This window comes from Accipiter gentilis, chromosome 5, assembly GCF_929443795.1.
Source record: "Accipiter gentilis chromosome 5, bAccGen1.1, whole genome shotgun sequence".
Taxonomy (NCBI): domain Eukaryota; kingdom Metazoa; phylum Chordata; class Aves; order Accipitriformes; family Accipitridae; genus Astur; species Astur gentilis.
In genome coordinates, this window is record NC_064884.1 from 27,303,805 (window position 1) to 27,324,589 (window position 20,785).

The window sequence follows — 20,785 nt, forward strand, 5'->3', positions numbered from 1 at the left end:
TAGAAGAAATAAAAATAACAAAACTGTGCATACGAGTTCTGGATAAAATACACAAAGAAGGTTTGACTAGGAACAGGGCCAGTGAGAGGCAACAGGCAGCCCCAAAACTCATGTTCTGTGAGGCACAGCAAGAAAGGTCATTGACATAACGCTTTGTATGTCTCTTTTCCACAGAGCTAATGCACTGTCTTTTGCATCTTTTTCTTTTTATTTTTCTTTTTTTTTTCCCCCCAGTATCTGAAATCTGGTACTCAGTAGCAAAACTCCCAGTGACTGCAGTAAAGGAAGCCCAAATTTGCTTTGTCATTGTAAGGGATTTCTTGGAAATGTTTCCTGGGGTTTGAATCTGCAAAGAATCAACTGTCATGAATGAAATTTGGGGTTTTGGCTTTACATAGGCCCCATAGTGAAATGGAGGACTCGGCTGGACCACAGATTGTCATGCAGTGACATGCAGATCTGCACATGGAGAAGCCCCAGCTCCTCTTCCCCCTCAGTCTTTAGCTGGGAGTAAAGCTGAGCAGGACTGGGTGTCCCAGCCACAACATCAGTGCAGAGAAAGAGGGTAAATGCTCTTATGGGCAATTTTTGGTAAGAGATATTTGCTGTGTTTCCCTTGTCCTCTATCCACAGGGCTTAGAGCCCTGCATTTTCATCCATATTTTATGATACTTTGGCCATGCTTGTGCTAATGCATCTCTTTCCAGATATGGGGAGGGGAGGAATATCCTCTCTTTAGAGCTCTCTCATGCTGCTCCCGAGTTAGCTGGAGGACTGGTGAGAACTAAAGCTTTCTTCCAGCAGATGAGAGTCACTCCCACCAAGGAGTCTCAGCTGCTGTCACCGCTGAGAAGAAGGGCTAGGTGTCAGCGTTGAACTCTGATCCTTTGTAGATGTCAGGATTGCTGCAAAAGTTCCAGGCAGCCTGAGAACACTAATTTTGGTCTGACTGAGTCGCAAAATGTGGGAGACCAGGGAGGGATGCTCTCCTCCTGTCCCAGCTGCGCCTGTGAGGGACATCCTGCCTGGAGCTGCTCTCCCCTGTCCCCCTGCTAGAGGTGTCCCCTCTGCCAGGTAGGGAGGACGGCAGATGAGGCTGCTAAACGGACCCAGACCCTTCCTGCCTGAAAGAGGCTCTAGCAGACCGATGCGGGGAGGGGAATCTCTGCCAAACAGAAGGGCAGGCTCCGTCACGGCAAGCAGCTCCTGTGGCCGCCTCCTCTGGCAAAACCAGACCCACAGAGGGACATCTGGGGAGGCTCAGAACCTGGGGAGATACCGGCCTTCAGCCATCTCACTTTAATCTCCTGTTCTTGGTCTCTCTGATTGTTTAAACGTGCTCATTTATCACGTGGGGAGATGGAGTATCAAATATCAGAGCCGTTTGAAAACTAATGGCATCACCTGACCCAACGTCACGTTGAATCAACTGTGTGGTAACGGTGAGCTGGCTAGAGCAGTCTGTGCTCTAACCTACCTCTCTGCAGTTTGCTTCAAAAACTGTAAATGCCAATGAAAGCAGCCTTTCAGAGGCTGTTCCTTTACATCGAGCATTGACAGTAGCAATAAAAACGTCTCTGCTACCGCATCCCAGCTTGGACCTGAAGAACCGATATATTAGTGAAATACCATGCAGGGCCCGTTTTGGCCCAAAGTTAGATAAAAGACAGACAGATTAGAAGGATAGGTACGTATTCCTTTTCTTTCTGATGTCGCTCCTCAGCTTCCTTCATCATTTCCTGAGACTGCTCCAACTTGGCATCCACCAGTTTCTGTTGAAGTTCTCTGTGCTTAAATATTTTATCAAGGTGCTGTAAAAAAATAAATTCCGCTGAATGTGCAGGTTTAATTATGTATACAGACCTTCATGCTCATGCATGTACAGCTATCTACGGGAACGCTCGTAAGACAAAAATATTGCAAAATAGGAAGGCTCCCAACCTATCGCGATTACTAAAAAGCTACAGCACTGATAAGAACAAACTGTGCCAGAATTTGCATGGGAAGGGAAACCTGTTTACATTATTTATTTTGATTTATTGTAGGAAAAAAAAAAAAAAAAGCCTTAGCATCTTTGCTAGTTCTACCATCTATATATGAAGTCATCAGTATAATCTAATATAACTGAAGATCAAATAATTGCACATCAATAATAAATATGCAGGGGGGGGACACACACTTTTTTTTGAGCTGTTAAGTGGCCAGTGGATCTAAGCCGCTGTGTGGATAAATGCGTAAAGACACATTGCACCTGCACCTGCAGTACTTGGGAGCATGTGCACAGCTCATGCCACGCTCTGTAAATACAAGCCCTGTACATCTCCTTCGCTCTGCTCGCCCATGCACAGCGTGGGCTTGGAGGGCCTGGGTGAAAGTAGATGAGTGGGGATGTGGAGGAGATCAGACCAGATGAACCAGAGGCCTCCTCTGGCCTGCAAAACGTCTGGCTCCATGGTGACCTTCAGGAGGTAAATGTTGCTGATAGCCCTCTTCACTCTTGATTCATTTAGATAAAATTTACAGGACCAAATATTCTGAGAGCATCCCTCTGCTTTACATTTTCTTCTCATAGAAACCACCAGACAGAAACGTACATTTCCTTCATTCAGCGTAAGACTTCATACATGATGCAACAGATTTGGAAATGCACGTCTCGTATCGGGCATTCCAGATTGTAAGGACAGATTACTTATGTTTTATTCAGTATGATAATGTTGTCTGATTGCACTGAGGCTCACAGTAAACGTATTTAGAAACAATAAAAAGACCCATTGTGATATTTGTTAGTGTTTGTCATAAAACAGAAAAAAAAGGTAGTTTGGGATTTTACTGGAGGGATTCTTTTGTGTCAGGATTTTCTGACCAACTCTAATGTTTCCAGAAAGAATAATTTCCCATCTGTCTATTATCTGCTAGGTCTTACGGTGAGCATCGTGCCTGCAAAGAAGAATCTATGCCAACGCAAAGGGCCTCCTTTATCTTTTCTGCTTCTGGGGAAGAGTCAAAGCATTTGCATCGGAGCCCTTCCCAGCAACCTATGTCTGGAGGGAGCAAAAGCACATTTGGTGTCTCCAGCGAGGCGGGCTGTCCAAAAAGATGGGAGCTGGGACGTGCTCGGTGGCGACTCGGGGGGAAGCAGGAAAGGGGTGCTGGGGGAGGTCCCCGGGGATTTGGGGGAGCTCTGAAGGGGCCGGGGGGCAGCTTAGCAGGCGGCTGGCCCGCCTGGCTGCCCGGGTGCCTCGGTCCCTCTCCCCACGGCAGCGAGGCCGCCGTGGGTGCCGCAGGCAGGGTGCTGGCCTGCGCAGCTCCCTGGCCCGCAGAATTTGCCACGCGGGGTCCGGCGGGCTCGCTGCGTGCCTAGTCCCGCTCAGACGGCGAAACGTGGTGGGGGCTACCCTCGTTACCTCCACGAGACACCCGAACGATAGCCGGCCGGGAGGACAGGCCGGCAACGCTTTCTGCTTTCCCCTGGGTTTGCTGCCCGTCCCCACGGGCAGCCGGGGCATTGCTCCCACCTCTTCCCGCAGCTCGTACTGGTCGATGATGCTTTTCAGCTTCTCCGCCAGCTCCGTGTTCTCCTGGCAGAGCTTCATGTTCCTCTCGCTTTGCTGCTCGATCTGAGCCTGGATTTCACTCAGCGTGCCCTGGAAATGATTAGTTATTTCTTTCCTCTTCTCATCTTCCTCCCGTGCCCGCTGAATTGTCTCCTCCTGTTGTTAAATGGGAGAGAACGCAGTCGTGTAAGAAAGACGCATAATAAGCGGTTCCAGAAAGATACTGTTTCAGAGTAGCATAAGGCTTCCCTTTGAAGGATTATATGTGTTTGCATTCCTCTTTGGAGATTTTCTTGCTTTCATTTGCTCCAGCATTTGGCATGATTCTAAATTTACAGAGCGAATTACATAGTGGTCTTGAAAAAATTAGGGAACTAAGAATTTGCATTTATAAAGATGGATGTAGAGCAGAGTTTCAGATCAAAGCAAGCCTGGAAAAGGGGACATACATGCAAGTCTTGATTCATGATACCGCAGCACAGCTTTTGCTTTGGAAGAAGATATTTAGTGGAAGTAGTTAAAAGCTCTTTTATTGAAATTCTGTTTGATTGAATTAAAAAATCACCCTTTAAAATGCCTCCTTTTAACTACGAATCCTCAAATCAAATTTATGGTGTTTGGGTTTTTCATTTTTAACCACCACTTTCTGTAGAATCCCTCCCAATTCCTCAATTTTCCTTCCCTAACTTTTTAACTGACACCAACATTTGCACTAATTTGTTAGGCTGTGGAATCAAGGAAAGCTTGTGGGCTGCTTCTTACAGAAACACAGCAGAGAATCAGAAATTTGCCTGGGGAAAAATCAATGGATTTATTTATTTATTTATTTATTTTACCAATTATTGAAATTCTGTTTTGGATTTGTTTACATAAAAGACAATGCAAAAAGAATATGGATTCATTGCTTTGGATCCAGAAATATGGACTATTTTTATTCCCTACTCGTTTGCTTCCAGGGCAGTCTGCCCTTCTGGGGAATGTAATCCTGGCGTACAGTGGCTAGGACCTTATCTGCCGTAGTTACAAATCATGCCAGAATCACATTAAGAACCCACTCCACAGCATGCAAATGACATACTCTAATAAGGTTTCAACTAGCATAGTCATCTACATAAGAATCTCTGATAACACTGCATATGGATATTTTCTATAAATATACTTGAATAAAGCCTTAGCTGACTCTGAGGTATAATTTAAATCATAAGTGACATAAAAGGTGTTGATTCAGGCCCTACTCTTAAAGTAAGGCGAATACCAAATGACCCAATTTCTACTTGGCATGCACAGCACAATCCTGATCTTGGACAACTGCTGTTCATGGTAGGGGACGTTTGTCCTTTTGCTGACCGGGGAGTGATAGAGGTGACAATGCCTTGGATGACGGGAGGAAAGTATTGGAGCCATTAGTGCTAATAATAATGTAGTACACAGAAATCACCATGAAGCCCTGCTGTGCTCTGCGGTTCACACACGAACACACGTGTGTATTCACAAATAGAGTAAAACAAAATGTGAGCCCACAAGGACTCTCACTGCTAAGAGGAAGAAAGAATTTCAGATGCAGGTGGGGAAAATTACGTGGGGGGGGTCCTGGTTCAGTACCTGGATTGGAAACTGGACACACGACAAATGTGCAGCAGGGTGAAAGAAAAGCAATCTAATTGTTGGTGGGGCTTTTTCATTTATGAGAATGATTTTGATTTAGCCTGAAACATTCTGCTTGGCCAAAAACTGAGCTGTGTTCTGTTTGCAGTTACTTTTTGTTTAACTCTTTTCAGTACAATATTGAAACAGAAATGCTGTTCCAAAGTAGAGTTAAAAATGCTACTCAGAAGGTGTTTTAAATCAACTGCTTTAGCATTCCCAAAATGAAATATTTAATTTTCTTTTGAAAGCAGATGTTTTCAAACAATGTTGTCCTTTTTATTTTTGTTTGAGACTTTGCCAAATTTAACTTGAATTCCTAGTTAGTTTTAACCAAGTCAGAATTCCATTTTACCTCTAATATACTGTTTAAAAAACTGCTCATGCCTCTTAGTTCTCCATTCTATAGGTGCAGCCCTGAGCAGGGAGTGACCAAGTGCTTTCACCTCGAGAAGTCAAAGACAGAGTGACAAATCGAACTTGCATGTCTGGAGTCCTATTTCTATGGCTTCAAAACATCCTTCCTCAAAAATACTTCATTGTTTCAGTGGACCAAATGGTGCTATAATGTGTCCCTGCGGTGATTTAAAGCTCTCTGGAGCAATAAATCCAGCTGAATATAAAACAAAAAAATAGGTGGATTACGCGTACGTCACACCGAACAGTTCTGTTACAAGGTGAAACAAGACATCCTGAGAGTAGCAATCATGCAAATGTAAAAAAAACCCCAACCAACCCACGCATGTGTTACTCAGAGGATCTTATTTCCTGCTCATCCTCTCCTCTGAGGTAGAATAATTATAAAGAACACAGAGACGATACAAAGATTCATGGTTAAAGACACTGAGCCAGGAAGCATTTAGTTGCAGGGCACAGTATTTCTCTCAACCTCTCCTGCTTTGGAGAGAAAGGTATTTGAGGAGGATATTTGCTGGGGAGGGCTGGGGTGTGTCCCAGAGAGCTCCTCAGAGTCCCTCATAAAATGGCAGTGATTTGTTAAATCCTTGAGATCCCAGTTCTAGACTAACGATAGGTGTGGGTGCGAGGAGCTGGCTGAGCAGAAAAGCGACTCTGGCTACAGCACTGTGCAAAGACCTGCAGGCATTGCCTCATCCCTGTGCCAAGGAACAAAACCCTCTGTGCCTCAGTGCCCCTGTGCGCTGGCACAGTCTGGCAAACCCCAAATCATCGGCACCACCCAGGTTTTGTTATCACAAGGCTACAGCCCCAAATCTTTGCTTATACCTGTCCCTGTAAGCTGCGAAAATGCACTTTTTTCCAACAGGTTCCTTAGTCCTTCCCATTTCAAGACCCTGTAGTGTAAAGTAAGATCCTTAAGTTTTCCCCCAAATTGGAGGCTTGAAGACTGACTTCTGTTTTGTGTTACTGCGGTTGCAGCTGAAGCAGCTGTGCGGAGTCCAGAGCTCCCGGCTTGCTTGGCTGTAGGGAGCAGAGCAGAGGGTGTTTGGGGTAGTAACTTCTCAGCATCATCATGGTGAATTCATAACATGCAAACCATGCTTGGCCTTGTCAGCTGGTTTGTTCTGTGCTTATTCTTTTAATAGTTTTAAATTAAGTGTTCAGTGTTAAGTATTCTTAGTGAGAAAAATAAAGCATTGTAAATTCTTTTTAGATTTCCACTTGTGGGAGACTAAACTCCAGCCATAATCTACTGTTCCCTTCCCTCTGCCCTTTCTTAATCTTTGTGCTCGATATCTACCCTATCGAAGATTCATTCTTGTGTCCTACTGCAATACTGCTACCACTCTTGTTTTACTGCCAAAAATGTAAGAACACATTGAGTAAAACCTTGTAAAATTAAGACAAGGATATTTTGCAGTCTGGGATTTATCACTGGAATGTGAGATAATTTGCAAATTAAAGGGCAGAATTGTCTCTGATCCTCATTCCTCTCTGGGGCAACCCAAGAAGACTGCTGGTCTGCTGAAGTCTTATCAGCTGAGACGATATGAGCGTGGACTCCTCAATTTCAATGAACCTTTCTCTACATTCCCAGGCACCACAGTCTGAGCCAGTTTGGAGCTGAGCCCTTAATCGAAGCTGTTGACTTTTGTGACATTTGTATGAAAGTCATTTCTCAATGTCCGGTAGCAGGAAGGACGAGGGACCTGAGATGTTCATGTCACTACAAGATGCTAAGTAGCCACCAACCTGTCAGATAATTGGCAGAACACGAACACCATGCAGAGAAATGAGTTGCTGTTGGTCTTAGCAGAACTACTCCCTATTGCAGTGGGAACGCATTCTGCTATTTCACAAACATTTATTCCACTTTTCTTGGAGACAAAATTAAACATCTGTTTTCTGCTATGAAGTGTAACTTCAAGGAAATAATCTGAATAGCTGGACTGTAAGTAAGTCAGATTTTGAGGCCAGTATCCAATACTAACCAGAAATTTTTCTTCTCTGATCTGCCCTGCGGATTTTCAGCACAGCTTCGCATTGCATATTCATCACCTCTTGGCTGCACCGAACTCCAGTTAATGGGAATTCCACACACCAGATGAGCGAAGATGACATTTACATGACGTGATGTGCATATAATGTACCACATGGCAAGTCAGAGGAGGTTCATGATCTGGACAGGCCAGGTTTCTCCTTTGCCGTTGAAATGACACAATCTCCTACAATTTTTATTTTCCACGCTTTGGAACATAAGCAGAAGTGCTAATCCCAAGTGCTAAAAAATTATGAATCAGCTTCTCTGTCCTGCCAAAACCAAAATAAAAATTACTTAGGCAGGAGATTTTAAAATTAACATTTGATGGATTCTCCTGTTTTGGGCCCTCTCAGTACAGTCACAAGTGAAAAAAATTGCACTCATTTGAATAAACAAAAGATGAGATTCTGGAGATTCACAGATCTCGAGGAGCTAAAGCTTAAAGGCAAATATGCCAAGAATTATGTTAAAATTCTTAGAGAGGCAAAACCAGATAAAGATATTGAATGCCTTTGCTTATTAATTTAATCCTCATTCATTCTGCATACTATCCTATTTAACTTTGGGGTTTTTTTTAAACTGAAAGCACAGGAACCAGAGGAAAGCTAGTATTCAGGGTTTCTTAAAAGATCTCCAAATTCTTAGAAAGAAGTGGCCAAAATTTGAACACTTCTTCCTACTACAAGGTCGGCACAGGTACCTTTCCTGGCTCACCTGGCATAGGTACAGGACAAAAACCAGAACTGAGTCTGAAATTGATAGGTTTATTTAGGGGACCTAATCCCAAAGTAAAACAGTTCAACAAGTGGAAAGATGTTGGAAAGAGACTTCCCCGAACGTAAAGATGAAATGTGTAATGAAGTATTTATATGCAAAGAGAAAGGAAAAATCATGCTTTCTAGTAGTGAGATTAATAAGCATGTGGTAGCTGCAAAATTGTGTGAGGAATTCAACAAAACCTGTTCCAGATATGTTTTCCCAATATGATTAGTTTTCCTCTATACCCCAGTTTCTACTGATTTGTTCCACGGATATGATTTGCTTGGTTTAGAAATCTCAGTTAAGTCTATGCAAAGCACTATACACTGTACTCTTAAATCACTTTAAAATTGGCTTGTATTTCTGGTGAAAGATTTTGCCCAATGACAGTCCGGTAAATAATAGAATCACAGAATCACAGAATCACAGAATAGTTTGGGTTGGAAGGTACCTTAAAGATTATCTAGTTCCACCCCCCCTGCCATGGGCAGGGCCAGCTTCCACTAGACCAGGTTGCTCAAAGCCCCATCTAACCTGGCCTTGAACACTTCCAAGGAAGTGTGGATCAATATCGAGGTATAGCTTAGGTCTGGCACAAATGACAGGCACAAATTTAATTGTCACTACCAGTTTTGTGCTACTATAACTGAGCACACAGAGATTTGCTTCTAGTTTTCCTAACTATCTGTTAAACTGCTTTTGTCCTTCTACTAGTGTACAATTTGAGTGTACATGTGGCCATTGCCCCCCCCAGCTATATTCTTACCAATGTACAATGCAAGTCAGAGCTAGACCCTGAAGGTCTGCTCCTGAGCTGGTGGAAATGAATGAAAATCTGTTACAGTTAAGAAAGGTTATATCAGGTGAAATTCTTGCTGCTGACAATTCATGTGTGTAATTCTATACAAAACTATATCCCCATAAAGAAGGATTTTGAATAGATCAAAGCAGAGGCTTTTTGTGTAATAACAACACCACCATCACTAACATGTACTCAGAAAAAAAGAAAGATCACAACAGAAATATACTTCTTGAACCTAAAAGTTTTCAAGAAGCATAACCATATTATAGATTTCACATTTAAATGGCGTGAGGCACCAAGCAATAGGCAGACATGGCATATGGATCCCAGCCTTTTGGCACTCCTGAAAATTTCCTTTTTGAACTGATTCTCATAATCCCAACAACTTCCACAAACAGTGTTGCCATTCTTCCTGTCTTGAGGTTTGATGTCTTGAGGCAAATGTCCTGATTGACTAACCCTCACAGATCACTTGAAAATGCCCAAGTGCCCAAATTACATGAAAATGCCCACCAGCCTTCTGTGAGCCCCCTGGAGCAAAGCTGGTGTTCCTATTATTCTGTCCATACACATGCATTTGCATCTGCAGTCTCAGGGACCTGGACCAGACCTTAGCACCTCTGCTTTTCCCTGCGCTGGGCTCCCTGATAACACAGGGAGGGCTTACAGCTAATGTGGGCAAACTCAGTGTCGAAAAGTGCTTGGATACTTCCAAATGAGGAATAAAGGGGTCTTGGTGTAAATGGGCCTCAAGACAAGACTGTATATATAATTATATATTGCACATGGAGATGCAAACATGTCTTCAATTTGGTACTACAGCAAGATGGGAAGGCATCAGCATCTTCTCCCCCCCCGCCACTGCCAGGTACCTTGATAAGGCCACCACTGACCTTGAGGTTTTTGTTGTGCCTCTGGAGCTCCCGGCACAGGCTCTCAAGCTTGCTGCGAGCGAGGATGGCTCGGCTGTGCTCGCTCTGCAGCTGGTCCTTCTCCTTGGTGATCTGGGCCTGCCTCTTCTGCAGGTACTTGAGCTTTTTCTGCTCGGCACGATGTTCTTCGAGCTGTGTGGGGAACAGGGATTAAAATGAAACAAAGAGGGACAGGAAAGAAAAGAAAATGAGCTCTTTTGGTTTTGGGAAAGTCTTCACACTTTCTTAACCTCAAAATGTTCTGTATTTATCAGTACTAATGGGAGAGGAGTGAGCAACCTGGAGGGTGTCCTAAGCCTGCTCGCTGCAACAGTCCCAAGTGCGCTGTAGTGTGGGTGGGTGAACGTAATTTTTAATACTCGTCACACCATTTCAGCCCTTCCTTCTTTGGTTTGAATTTATTTGAAGGACATCTGTGAGGTTTTTATTTTTGTTTCAACGTTAGGAACTGGAGCAGCCGGTAGTGCTTTAAGCAGTGAGATTTCTCCAGATCATGAGATAATGTAATAGTCGCTCATTCTGTTTTGCAGCTTCCTGAAAAAGAAACGGCTTCCTAGATAACCAGGAACCTGCTGGAAAAAAACAACAGCAGAAGAGGTGCTGGAGAGCAGGGATGCCATCTGTGTGTGGGCTTTGCTGCTGATGGAGAAGAATGCTCTTCAGGGAAGAGCTCCCCAAAATGACGCATGGGCACCTCCTCTTACCAGGCTCCTCTTGCTCGTGGATGCACATGGGACCGTCCGTCAGTTGCATTTTTGGAGGGCCTATCGTCAACAAGGGTGGGTTATGGTGAATCAAACCTCTTTAGGGCTCTTTGGCTCCATGTAATTAATGAAGAAAACATGAACAGTCCCTGAGGCTCACTTGGGAACCTGCTGTTCTGTGGGTACATGGCTCCTGCCTTCCCCAGAGGGCTGGTGGGGAGAAGGGTGTATTTGGAGAGGGAATGAGGGGCAGCAACAGAATTGCAATAGCAGTCCCCACACAGACTTGTCATATCTTCTGACATGTGCCTATTACCAGCTGTTTTGGAAAAATTTCCTGCACTGCAAATTAAACAGTAACGACAAAGAAGCATATCACCTCTGAAGCTTTTAAAGATTTCATCTCCTGTTCCAACACAAGAGCAGCCCTCCTCGCTGTATCACAGGCATGCATACATTGAGAGATATTTCTGAAGTCCAGATGTTTGCTGGTTGAAAAACAGCAGCACATGAGCTGCAATGTGCAAACCCTAATAGTAACTGTTGCTATTAAAATTACATTATCTAATAATACAGTACCTCTAGTATTAATCATTAACCCCAATATGACTGGGAAGGTCTGTGAGTGCAGGGGAATGATGTGCAGCTCAAACAAGACAATTAACAGGCATCATATTTTACACTTTGTCTGCCTGAGGATCTGTTTTCTGCAGATGTTCAGTAATTTATGCTTACAGTACAGAGCTCTGTGTATTATCAATCAAATCACAGCTAGGCGTACCACAAAACAATGCAATCACCAGCTTGGAGTGTATTTACAGCTTATGCCCAACTTTCAGTATGTGTATTGTGTGTTTTTTACTCTTGTAGATCAGAATAGGAGCTTTTGCATCTAATCAAGCTGCACTAGCTGAAATCGTTTTTCTGGTATTGTAGGGAAAAAATAGCCCCTCTGTAAATAAGGCTGAGATTTGTTTTCCTTTATAAGCTTGATTTTGGCCCCTTCCCCTTCCCTTTTAAAAACACAAAAAAGGTTCTTTTTGCTTCACATTTTGCATGTGCAGCCTGTGCTGAGCAGATAATGATTTATCCAAATTTTAGATGATTCCCTCAAGCTGTGCTTGAGATAGGGGGCTTAGAAAAAACCAGGTCTTAATCGTGATATGAGAAGTCTTCCAAGCATTTTTTTGCTCTTTTTTTTCCTTAAAAATGACTTGCACTATAAACTTATATTTCAAAGTTCTCAGGAACGTCTAAGACATGGTGTTACTTTTGCACTGAAGAAGGGAATTCACTGGTAAATAGGAACGGCAAAAGGGCCGCCAATGATAATTTTTTTAAGAATAATTAATGAATTATTAGCTATAATAGAAGGAATTCTGATTTTGGAAGGCTGACCTAGAGACATAAACTCTCAGTTTAGGAAAATAAGTTTTATCTCGACCCCATCTTGCTTCCCCATCCCAGCAGGTATGGCTTCCTTCAAACCAGCCCGTGCTCTTCCCTGATGCCTTCCATTTTCTGGTGTACCCGTCGCTATAGACTGTGCCAGGGCACGAGCTAACAGTTAAGTAGCATATAGCTGGGGGGCTGTGGGGAAGCACTGGTGCTGCGTAGGGTCCCCGAGGACAGGCAACCCGTTAAGCCACAGCCCACAGCAGCACTATCTAGCGCAGCTGAAGCCATTGCCAGCCCCCGGGTCAGCCTGGCACACGGCTGCGCCTTCCCCTGAGCGGTGCTGCAACAAGCGCTTGTGTCAGCACACAGTTCACCAGACCAGGGAGCTGATCTGGCTGGAAAACAACACAGCAAAGGCAAAAAGTGACCTCAGGTGTGTGATGGGGATGGACACGAGGGAGCAGAGAGTGGTAACTACTACAGCCCACTGCTGACAAGTTATTAATCACACTACACCCCTCAGCTGTGCTGAGTGAGCAGTGTGAGGCTTTCTCCAACAAGCTTTTAGTTGTATTTAGTAAATGATTTATTTTAGTGACATTGCACAGAATGTCAAAACTGAATGCTCTGAATTTATGTTTTAGCACCTTTCTCCTGCATGGGTTACTGGCAATATGGCCCCTGTTTTATACAGTGCTCCAATGATGTTTGAATGCAGGGGAGGGTACGTGATAGAGGAAGAAGATGACCTATTTCAGTTAATCCGTGGGCATGAAGTCCCTTAAAGCATGAGCTAAACCATAAACAGCCTGAGCCCAATTTATGAAATCAGAGAATTTTACATGAAAAAAAAGAAAAGCTGAACTTCACATTATGATGAGACATGGACACATCTGTGCATAAACCCAATTATAAAGTCAATGTTCTGCTTGGCACATTTTTCAGTGCTCTGCAAGCTGTAAAATGCTGCAGCCTTTTCATTTGTAAGATTTCCACAGCTTGTGGCCATAGAGTCCTTTAACTACTTAGAAGAAAATATTTGATCTGAAAATAACTCCTCTTAAGTGTGGAAAGAACAGAGTCAAGGTAGGTGGCATAGTTACAGGGGTGACATTATGGTGGCAGGGTCTTTGACTCTTCACTGTGTTGTGGTTTCTCTCACGATTAGCCTCAGTTCTCTATTTTTCTGATGTTCTGCTTCCTAACATTTTATCCTAAGCCTTGTATTATTTTCATTTTGATTACATCACTGATTGTATTGGGTCTGGCTGAGATGGAGTTAATTCTCCCCATAGCAGCCCTCGTAGTGCTGTGCTCTGCATTGGTAGCTAGAAAGGTGTTGATAACACACCAGTGATTTGGCTACTGCTGAGCAGTGCTGGCACAGCTTCAAGGCCGTCTCTCCAACATTTTTGCCCCCCTCAATGGCAGGCTGGGGCTGGGCAAGATCTTGGGAGGGCACATAACCCCTGCTTCCCAGGAAGTGGCCAGGCATCACCTGCTGATGGGAAGTAGAGAATAACATCATTTGGTTTTCTTTGCTTTCGTGCATGACCTTTGCTTTCACTTGATTAAACTGTCCTTATCTTGACCACGAGCCTTTTGTTATATTTTCTCCCCCCCTGTCCAGCTGAGGAGGGGGAGTGATAGAGCGGCTTTGGTGGGCACCTGGCACCCAGCCAGGGTCAACCCACCACACTGATATGTAATTTAAAGCAATACCTGCATATAGAGGTATGAAAAACTCCTTGCAGAAGGTGAAGGCAGGAGCCTAGACACTAGTCTCCAGTGTGGATCGGTTTGGTAGATTTGCCTTTAAGTACAAATATTCTGCCTCATCAACTTTTTAACCCCAAGTCCAGCTTGTTTTCCTTACTTTTTTGCTTTTTTACTCCTTCCCACCCATAAATGGTTATTTGACCCTCACAATTACTTTGGGATTCACTTAACAGGGCAGACACTACTACTATATGAGGTTTGACCATGCTGCATGGCATATGTTTTTTATCCCTTCCTGCATATACAGTTTGCACAGAAAAGAACCAATGCTGTACTAACCAGCTCAGCATACTTCTTAAATAAAAGGTCCAGCTTCTCCTCTGGAGTATTCAGCTTGTTCAAACTTTGCATCAGTAGGGTGGCTTCCTTCCCTTAAAAAACAAAGAAGCAGAGATTTGATGGTAGAGGTAGTTTGTAGCTGATGTACTGTTATGAAATTGGTTGTTTGATGCATGGATCTGTAAAAACTCAGGGAGAAATGAGGCATTTTGGAAGGAAGGGAATAGTTTTTGCTATGAATGTTTTGGGTTTTCTTCTCCCCATAAGAACAAACATGCTTGATTTTTCCTCCATTTCAGACCTCAGTAATGTGCTGTCTTCTAGGAAAAGCATTGGCTGTGAAATGCTTTTGTCCTGTATAGTCTGATTTTCATTTAATGTTTTTGCAACATGACTGGGTCACGTATATGGCACATTTGACTGAAATAGGATGGAAAGTGCCTGGACCCCAAAGACTCAGAAACCAGATCTCTTTGCAGGCAAAAACTGATCAAAGCTGGCATACTCAGCTCCTGTGCTGCTCAACCTGCACAAGACATAAGAAAATTTAAGTTAGGTATGGAGACTATGTTGTGGGTGGAAACAATCAGAGAACAGGGGGTACTGCCAGCCAGGTCAGGGCTACGTAATAGTGATAAATCAGTTCTCTGACTTCATGAAGAGACTACGGATACAGAGACAGTCTAGTAACTATCTGGGTGTGCATATCTAAATCGCTGCATAGCCAGTTATGTATTGCTTCTCTTCTGATAACTCTTGGTATTAACTTCAGCCCTGAGTATGAGCTGGAGCTTGAACACTGCTTGTTCATCAAATACAAAATGTCCCTGGTGACCCTGGAGATAAGGATGGCGGTGGTGCCAGGGGCTTGGCTGTGCTTTTCCAAATGCTCCTCTTGCCCAAGGCTCTTTCCCAAATTTGCTTTCTGCTTTAGGCTGGACTTTTTCTACTTCTAGTGCAGTCCAGGAGTACTGCCTGGGGAGAAAATCCTCTATTTCACACTAAGTTCCCTCTACAGCACCAGTATAAAGAAGTTGAAGAGAGCTCAAATCAAATCCTGGAGTGAAAACTGTTGCAAGTGCAACTGGAGAACTGTGCTTTGGTAGTGTTTTCACTGATCTTGGAGAGGTACCAATAACTGCACCAAAGCCAAGGCAATAGAAACTGAGGAACTTTCTTTCTCCTGGACGTTCAAGAAATTTGGGGAAAAGTCCCCGGTCTGTCCTATGCTTAGTCCGTTGCCTGTGAGAACGTCCTGCAGTGATTTTTCTATAGGATTCGTCTGTGGCTGGGTTTGGGTTCTCACGAAGAAGGGCTTGAAGATTGGCCCGAGTTAAATGTAGGAAGGGAAATAAATTACATGCTTACTAGATTGGGATGTAACTACATTGCTCTCTAGTGGCTGTCCAGCAGAAAGGACATACTTTACAAAAACTCGCTGAGCCTTGTTTCTAGCTCTGCTAACGGAGCCCTGCCGCGGCCAAAGTGCTCTCTAAGCACTGTGCTTAGAAAGAATAAGTGTATTGGCTTATTTCATATAGTCCATCGCGAGGCTGGAGGTCTGCTAGATGAAAAATAACCTGGGTATGATGGAGAATTTGTTCTGCAGATTCCCATGCCGCATAATAGCACCATTAGCACTGTTAGGACCACTGAGAAGTCATACCTGAGGAAGCAGGGGAAGAGAAAATTTACTGAGGCACAAACGCGAGGCCAGGTTTTCCTTTGTCTACGAAGCAACTTTCTGCAGTGTGTTGTCAGGCTCACAGCTTCGGCTAACTAGTTTGGGTGGCCCAATAGTACATCAGAACTGTGTGATATAATCCTAGATTTCTGTCTTTTTAAAAGGACTAATATCTGATACAGCCTATATGTGTCTGTCAGGTAATTGCTGAAAATAATTATCAATTAGAGAAAAGTTATATTGCAGTTTTCAGTGGTAACTAGAGGTTACCTCCACGGCAGAGGCTTAACACAGGAAAGAGCAAGGACCAGGGAGGTTTTACTTCTGTTAGCAGAAGCGCTGCGTTAAAGTACATAAGTACTTGCCTAGTCCTTTCAGGATTTTCTTCTCCAGCTTTTGCTCCTTGCTGCAGCTGGGCTCCTTTGCTCTGGAAGCATCCCCAGGAGCCAGCTTCTCTTTCTCACTCTCCTCATTCGCATCCTCATACTCGGCATCCTCCACGCTGCCCGGCTCTCCCTTTTCAGGTCTGTCGGTTCCCGTAGCGGCACTTTCCTTCTCCATCAGGCTCGTGGCAGACCCATAGGTTTTAATAATGTCTTCCAGCTGCCGGCTCAGCTCCTCCGAGATGTCGCACACGGCTGCTTCGGGCCGGGGGCTCGGCTGCTCCGTGGGGGCTGTAGCAGGGGGCTGGGAGCTGGGGGCGGCTTTCTCCCCGCTCTGCCCCTGTACGTCCTGCCCGCTCGAGGTGGGAGACTGGTCATTCTCCATACTTGGTGTGGTACCTGACAGCAAACAAATGGAGGGTTAATTTAAAAGCACATGAAATTAGTCTTCTAGCTGTTAGGGAAGCTCGGCCAGCACATGAGTGATTTTGTGTGGAATTTGGGACGGCAGCCCGTCCGTTGGCTCTGGCTTGATAAATATGTCGCACTTAAACAAACAACCAAGGTGATTTGCCTGCAGGGAGAAAAGCAAATTATATACCTTCCAAGAGGAAAAGCCTGCCCAAAGCTAGTACTTAAAAATCAAAACCTCGTATTCCCATTGCCAGCGATAACACACGAAATGACACCCAAGTCATTTATACAATTTCCCTCCCTGAACATACTATTTGCTACATGTTTACTTTTCTTGACCTGTTTACCTGCAATGCTGGTTACTGATATGGGCAGCTTCACTTCAGAGCTGCATCAATTTCATTTCCTATTTCTCCCCCGTTGGCACATCTTAAGTCAATAATCGTGAAAAAGGAATATTTTAAATGAAATCTGTGCACAGAAAATTGCACTGTGCTCTTGGAGGGCCCAGCATGGTGCTTGATCTACAAGAGGCCTGGCTTGGCACTGTCACAATAATGGAAAAGAATAAGATAAACAGCTATAAACCACTCTTCTCTTGTACTTGCTGCTTGCTGCTGACAGCTTGTTTGACAAAATACGAAATACGGAATAAATCACAGAGAAGAAAAACCGACCAGGCGTAACATGGGTTGATAGTCTGTGTGGTTTTCTAGGGTGAATTTCAGCTAATTTGTTGCCAATTTGCAAAGGGAGGCTTCTGTTTTCCCATGTCATTGAGCGGCTGCACGCAGCCAGGTGAATACAGAGCCTCCAACGTATCTGTGTTCCTCCGGAGACGGCTCCAGCTTCCCCAGGACCTGGCAATGAGGGTGCCAGTGAGAGCATCCTGGGCACCTGCTCCCAGCTCCTGCAAGGTGTAGGCCGGCAGAAACAGCATCTCTGACTGCATGAGGCTGGAAAACTCAGTGTAGAAAGGCTCCTTCTTTCTCAGAGGGCCAGCAGAGCTGCTGTCACCACTGCATTGCCCTCAGGAGGTAGTGCAGAGGCACGGGTTGCACAGCTGGGTCTCGCCCTGCAACTAGCATCCCTTTAATGATACGATTTACAGTGGTGCCAGTGGGGAATGAAGAAAGGAAGAAGATTGCTTTCTTCATTCTGTCCCAGTGTCTGAGGTGGTTGCTTTCTTATTTTTTAAAAGACAACTTGTTTTGAAAACGTGGAGCTAACTGGGAAGCATTTTCTTCCCTGTTCAGTTGGCCGTTAACGTCTATCTTCTATGTTGTCTAAATTCCTACAGCTTTCAAAATCATAAACTAACTTGGCCAAGGGCGGTATATGATAAGAGAGATGTAATTTATTGTAATACATGACCCAGTGTTTGTTATTAAACTCTCCCCACTCACAGTGATGTTTGGAAGTACGGTGATGGCCATCGCTAAGGCAATGTTTTTCAAGATTTGATTGTCTAGCTATTTGACTGGGCTTACAGAGAAGATAGATAGTCAAATATTATGGTTTACCATCTCTCAAGCAAATAATTGAAAACTTTGAGTGAGCCTCAGGATGTGCTTGAAAACTGTTAGCTATAAATCCATGCCCCTGCAGTCCTCCCACAGGTACAATTCGCCAGCAGGAACAGTTTGGGAAGGTAGCTGGACCTGGTCTCACAGACCCTGTTGGACAGATGCATCCCATTCTTTCCTTCCTGCTTGTGGCATGGTCATTATATCACTGCACAGTGATTGTAAAATTATATCTGTCTGATTGTATGTCATATTTAGTTTATTTTACATTGAAGGATTAGTCTACATGTGCAATTTACTTAAATAATTCTAGATAGCATGAATTTTAGGCTGCAGTTTATGATCTTGTTTTAACTAGAGTTAATTGACTGCCAATTAATTCAAGGTCAGTAAGATTATTGTAAATGCTAAGCCAGAAGCTCCACAAAATACGTGTTTATCTCTGACATGTTCAGACTAGTGTTTACAATTGTATTAATTAATTTGAGCTAATTGGCAATTGGCGATCAATCAGCTAGAAAACCCAGGATCACCAATGCTTGTCTAGACAGAACAAAAGTCTCACAAAGTATATCCCCAATTTAAACTAGCTATTTTTGTGATACATTGATCACAGAAGGAGAACAGGATCACTAAATGCTCCATTTCCAAATATGAAATTCTCTTCCAACTATCTCCCCCTCTTTGTAAGATGGCACAAATTGACGCGGTTCTCACTGCACCCTGACTCTCTCTCTTGGCTGCCTCCCAACTCCCAGCTGCATCGCTCATGGAGCGGCACCATCCAGCTAAAGGCTTCCTCCTACGTGAATCATGAAGCATGCCTGCAAACACAGTAGGCTTTAAATCCACAGCGGCGATCGATTTATGCACGGTGTTTCTCAGTAACAAGGGAAAAACATGGGTGAATGAAAGAGAAACTAGATGTTTGGAATCAAGGGCATGAGATATTTAAAAGCTGGCCTTGCAGGAAATCTTCCCTAACATACATTCCTGGCTAGGAAGGGATTAGTTATAATCAGTCTCTGAAACCATGGCAATTCACATCTGCTGAGGTTCAGGCCACCATCCTGGAACAGTGAGGAGGCAGGAACCACAGAAATACTCAGTGATGAACCTTTAACCCAAGGTGCACACCTGCTGGGTCATACTGGGGTTTGTATTTACACACACAAATAAGTATTTCAATGTTTTATTCCATTCTCCTTCAGGCTAAACCAGAGGTCTGATAACTACTTTCAAGCACAAACAAAATGCCTGTTAAGCCGTCTGTACTTTGTTTTTCATAACAGCTTCCACAATGTCATGGAGTTTATATTTAGGGAGACAGGGCAGCTATCATCTGCTGAGAGCAGCCCACTTACAGCCTTTGATGCTGGGAGATTTTACTGCAGTTGGCCGCAGTCCTCCCCGTGCTCCAGCCTGTTTAACCTTGATGTACATCAGGAATTCTTCCTTATCAGGCCATAAAAGACTTTTGGCGCCAATCTCAGCAAGACCAAAAGTGTTTACATTATACACTATCTTAGACACAGTAAAGCCTAAAAATTAGGTGGCTGAGCACAGAAGAGGAATTCCTTGGCTCCTTAAGGAATTTTAGACTTGCCCAATTTTAGACTATCCACCTCCTGAGGTCTGCAACTCCTACTACCATTACTGTTGCCTCCAGACACCTGAATTTCCAACACGGCCTTATCCTGTTTTATGGCGAGGGGGAGGACTGACCAGTTATCTGACTGAGTCTGAGCATTGCATCTTGTTTACTCTTTTCCTCCTCCGCTCCCAAATCCCAGACCTGTTCTACAGTCCCGAGGTCAGTATCTTTTGTGGCCCTGGTGTTTTGGAAGGAAGTTTGATCCCAGACACCTTTGGTTGCTGCCTACAGGTAGTCACTCTGGTCCTCCTCTCCTCCAGTGGGAAACATCCCTGAGAGCCAGAGGGTGTTCCTGCCTCCCCACTGCGGGAGCGGCTCCTCTCCATTCTCCTCCTTCCTCCGTTAAAAACTTGGGATAAGCCGGGAGAGCAATGCAGCAACCTGGGGCACGGGTGACCTCCAGTCACAGGTGGGAGGTGACAGACGCCGGTCCCAGGCTGATGCCTTTCTGTAGGAGGACTCGTGGCCATGCCTGCCGTCCCACAGTGAGGTTGGTGCTTGGGGCAGCAGCAGTCGGCGGTTGGCCCCGAAGGCACAAAACAGGGCTGAGCACACAGCACAGCCACAGCTGCACTTAGAGGCAACAGAAAAAGGTGTGCTGCTAAGCTCAGTCTGGTAAAGTGCTGAGTTTGTTTGTCTCTGACCACTTCCCTTACCATTTCACATTTATGGCACGATTTGCCTTCACTGTGCTTTGCAATCAGCCAGTACCTCCGAAGTAAAAGGTCAGTCGGCAAGAGCCAGCGCCTGATTTAGCAGAGCTGCAATAGCCATCCCTCTGCTGCTGGGAAAACCATCCCCGGTGCTGGGCT

The 20,785-nt window shown here is 44.4% G+C and overlaps 1 protein-coding gene across 1 annotated transcript in view; it reads right to left on the bottom strand.

Annotated features, from left to right (window-relative positions):
- Positions 1-16,764, bottom strand: part of TXLNB (taxilin beta) — a 30,045-nt gene extending 13,281 nt beyond the window's left edge. The window contains exons 1-5 of the mRNA XM_049801602.1: positions 16,362-16,764; positions 14,313-14,404; positions 10,114-10,284; positions 3,516-3,710; positions 1,692-1,811 (exon numbers count right to left, since the gene is read on the bottom strand). Of these exons, the coding sequence (XP_049657559.1) occupies positions 1,692-1,811; positions 3,516-3,710; positions 10,114-10,284; positions 14,313-14,404; positions 16,362-16,764 (981 nt within the window). The remainder of the gene's footprint in view (positions 1-1,691; positions 1,812-3,515; positions 3,711-10,113; positions 10,285-14,312; positions 14,405-16,361) is intronic.
- Between the last annotated feature and the right edge of the window lie 4,021 nt (positions 16,765-20,785).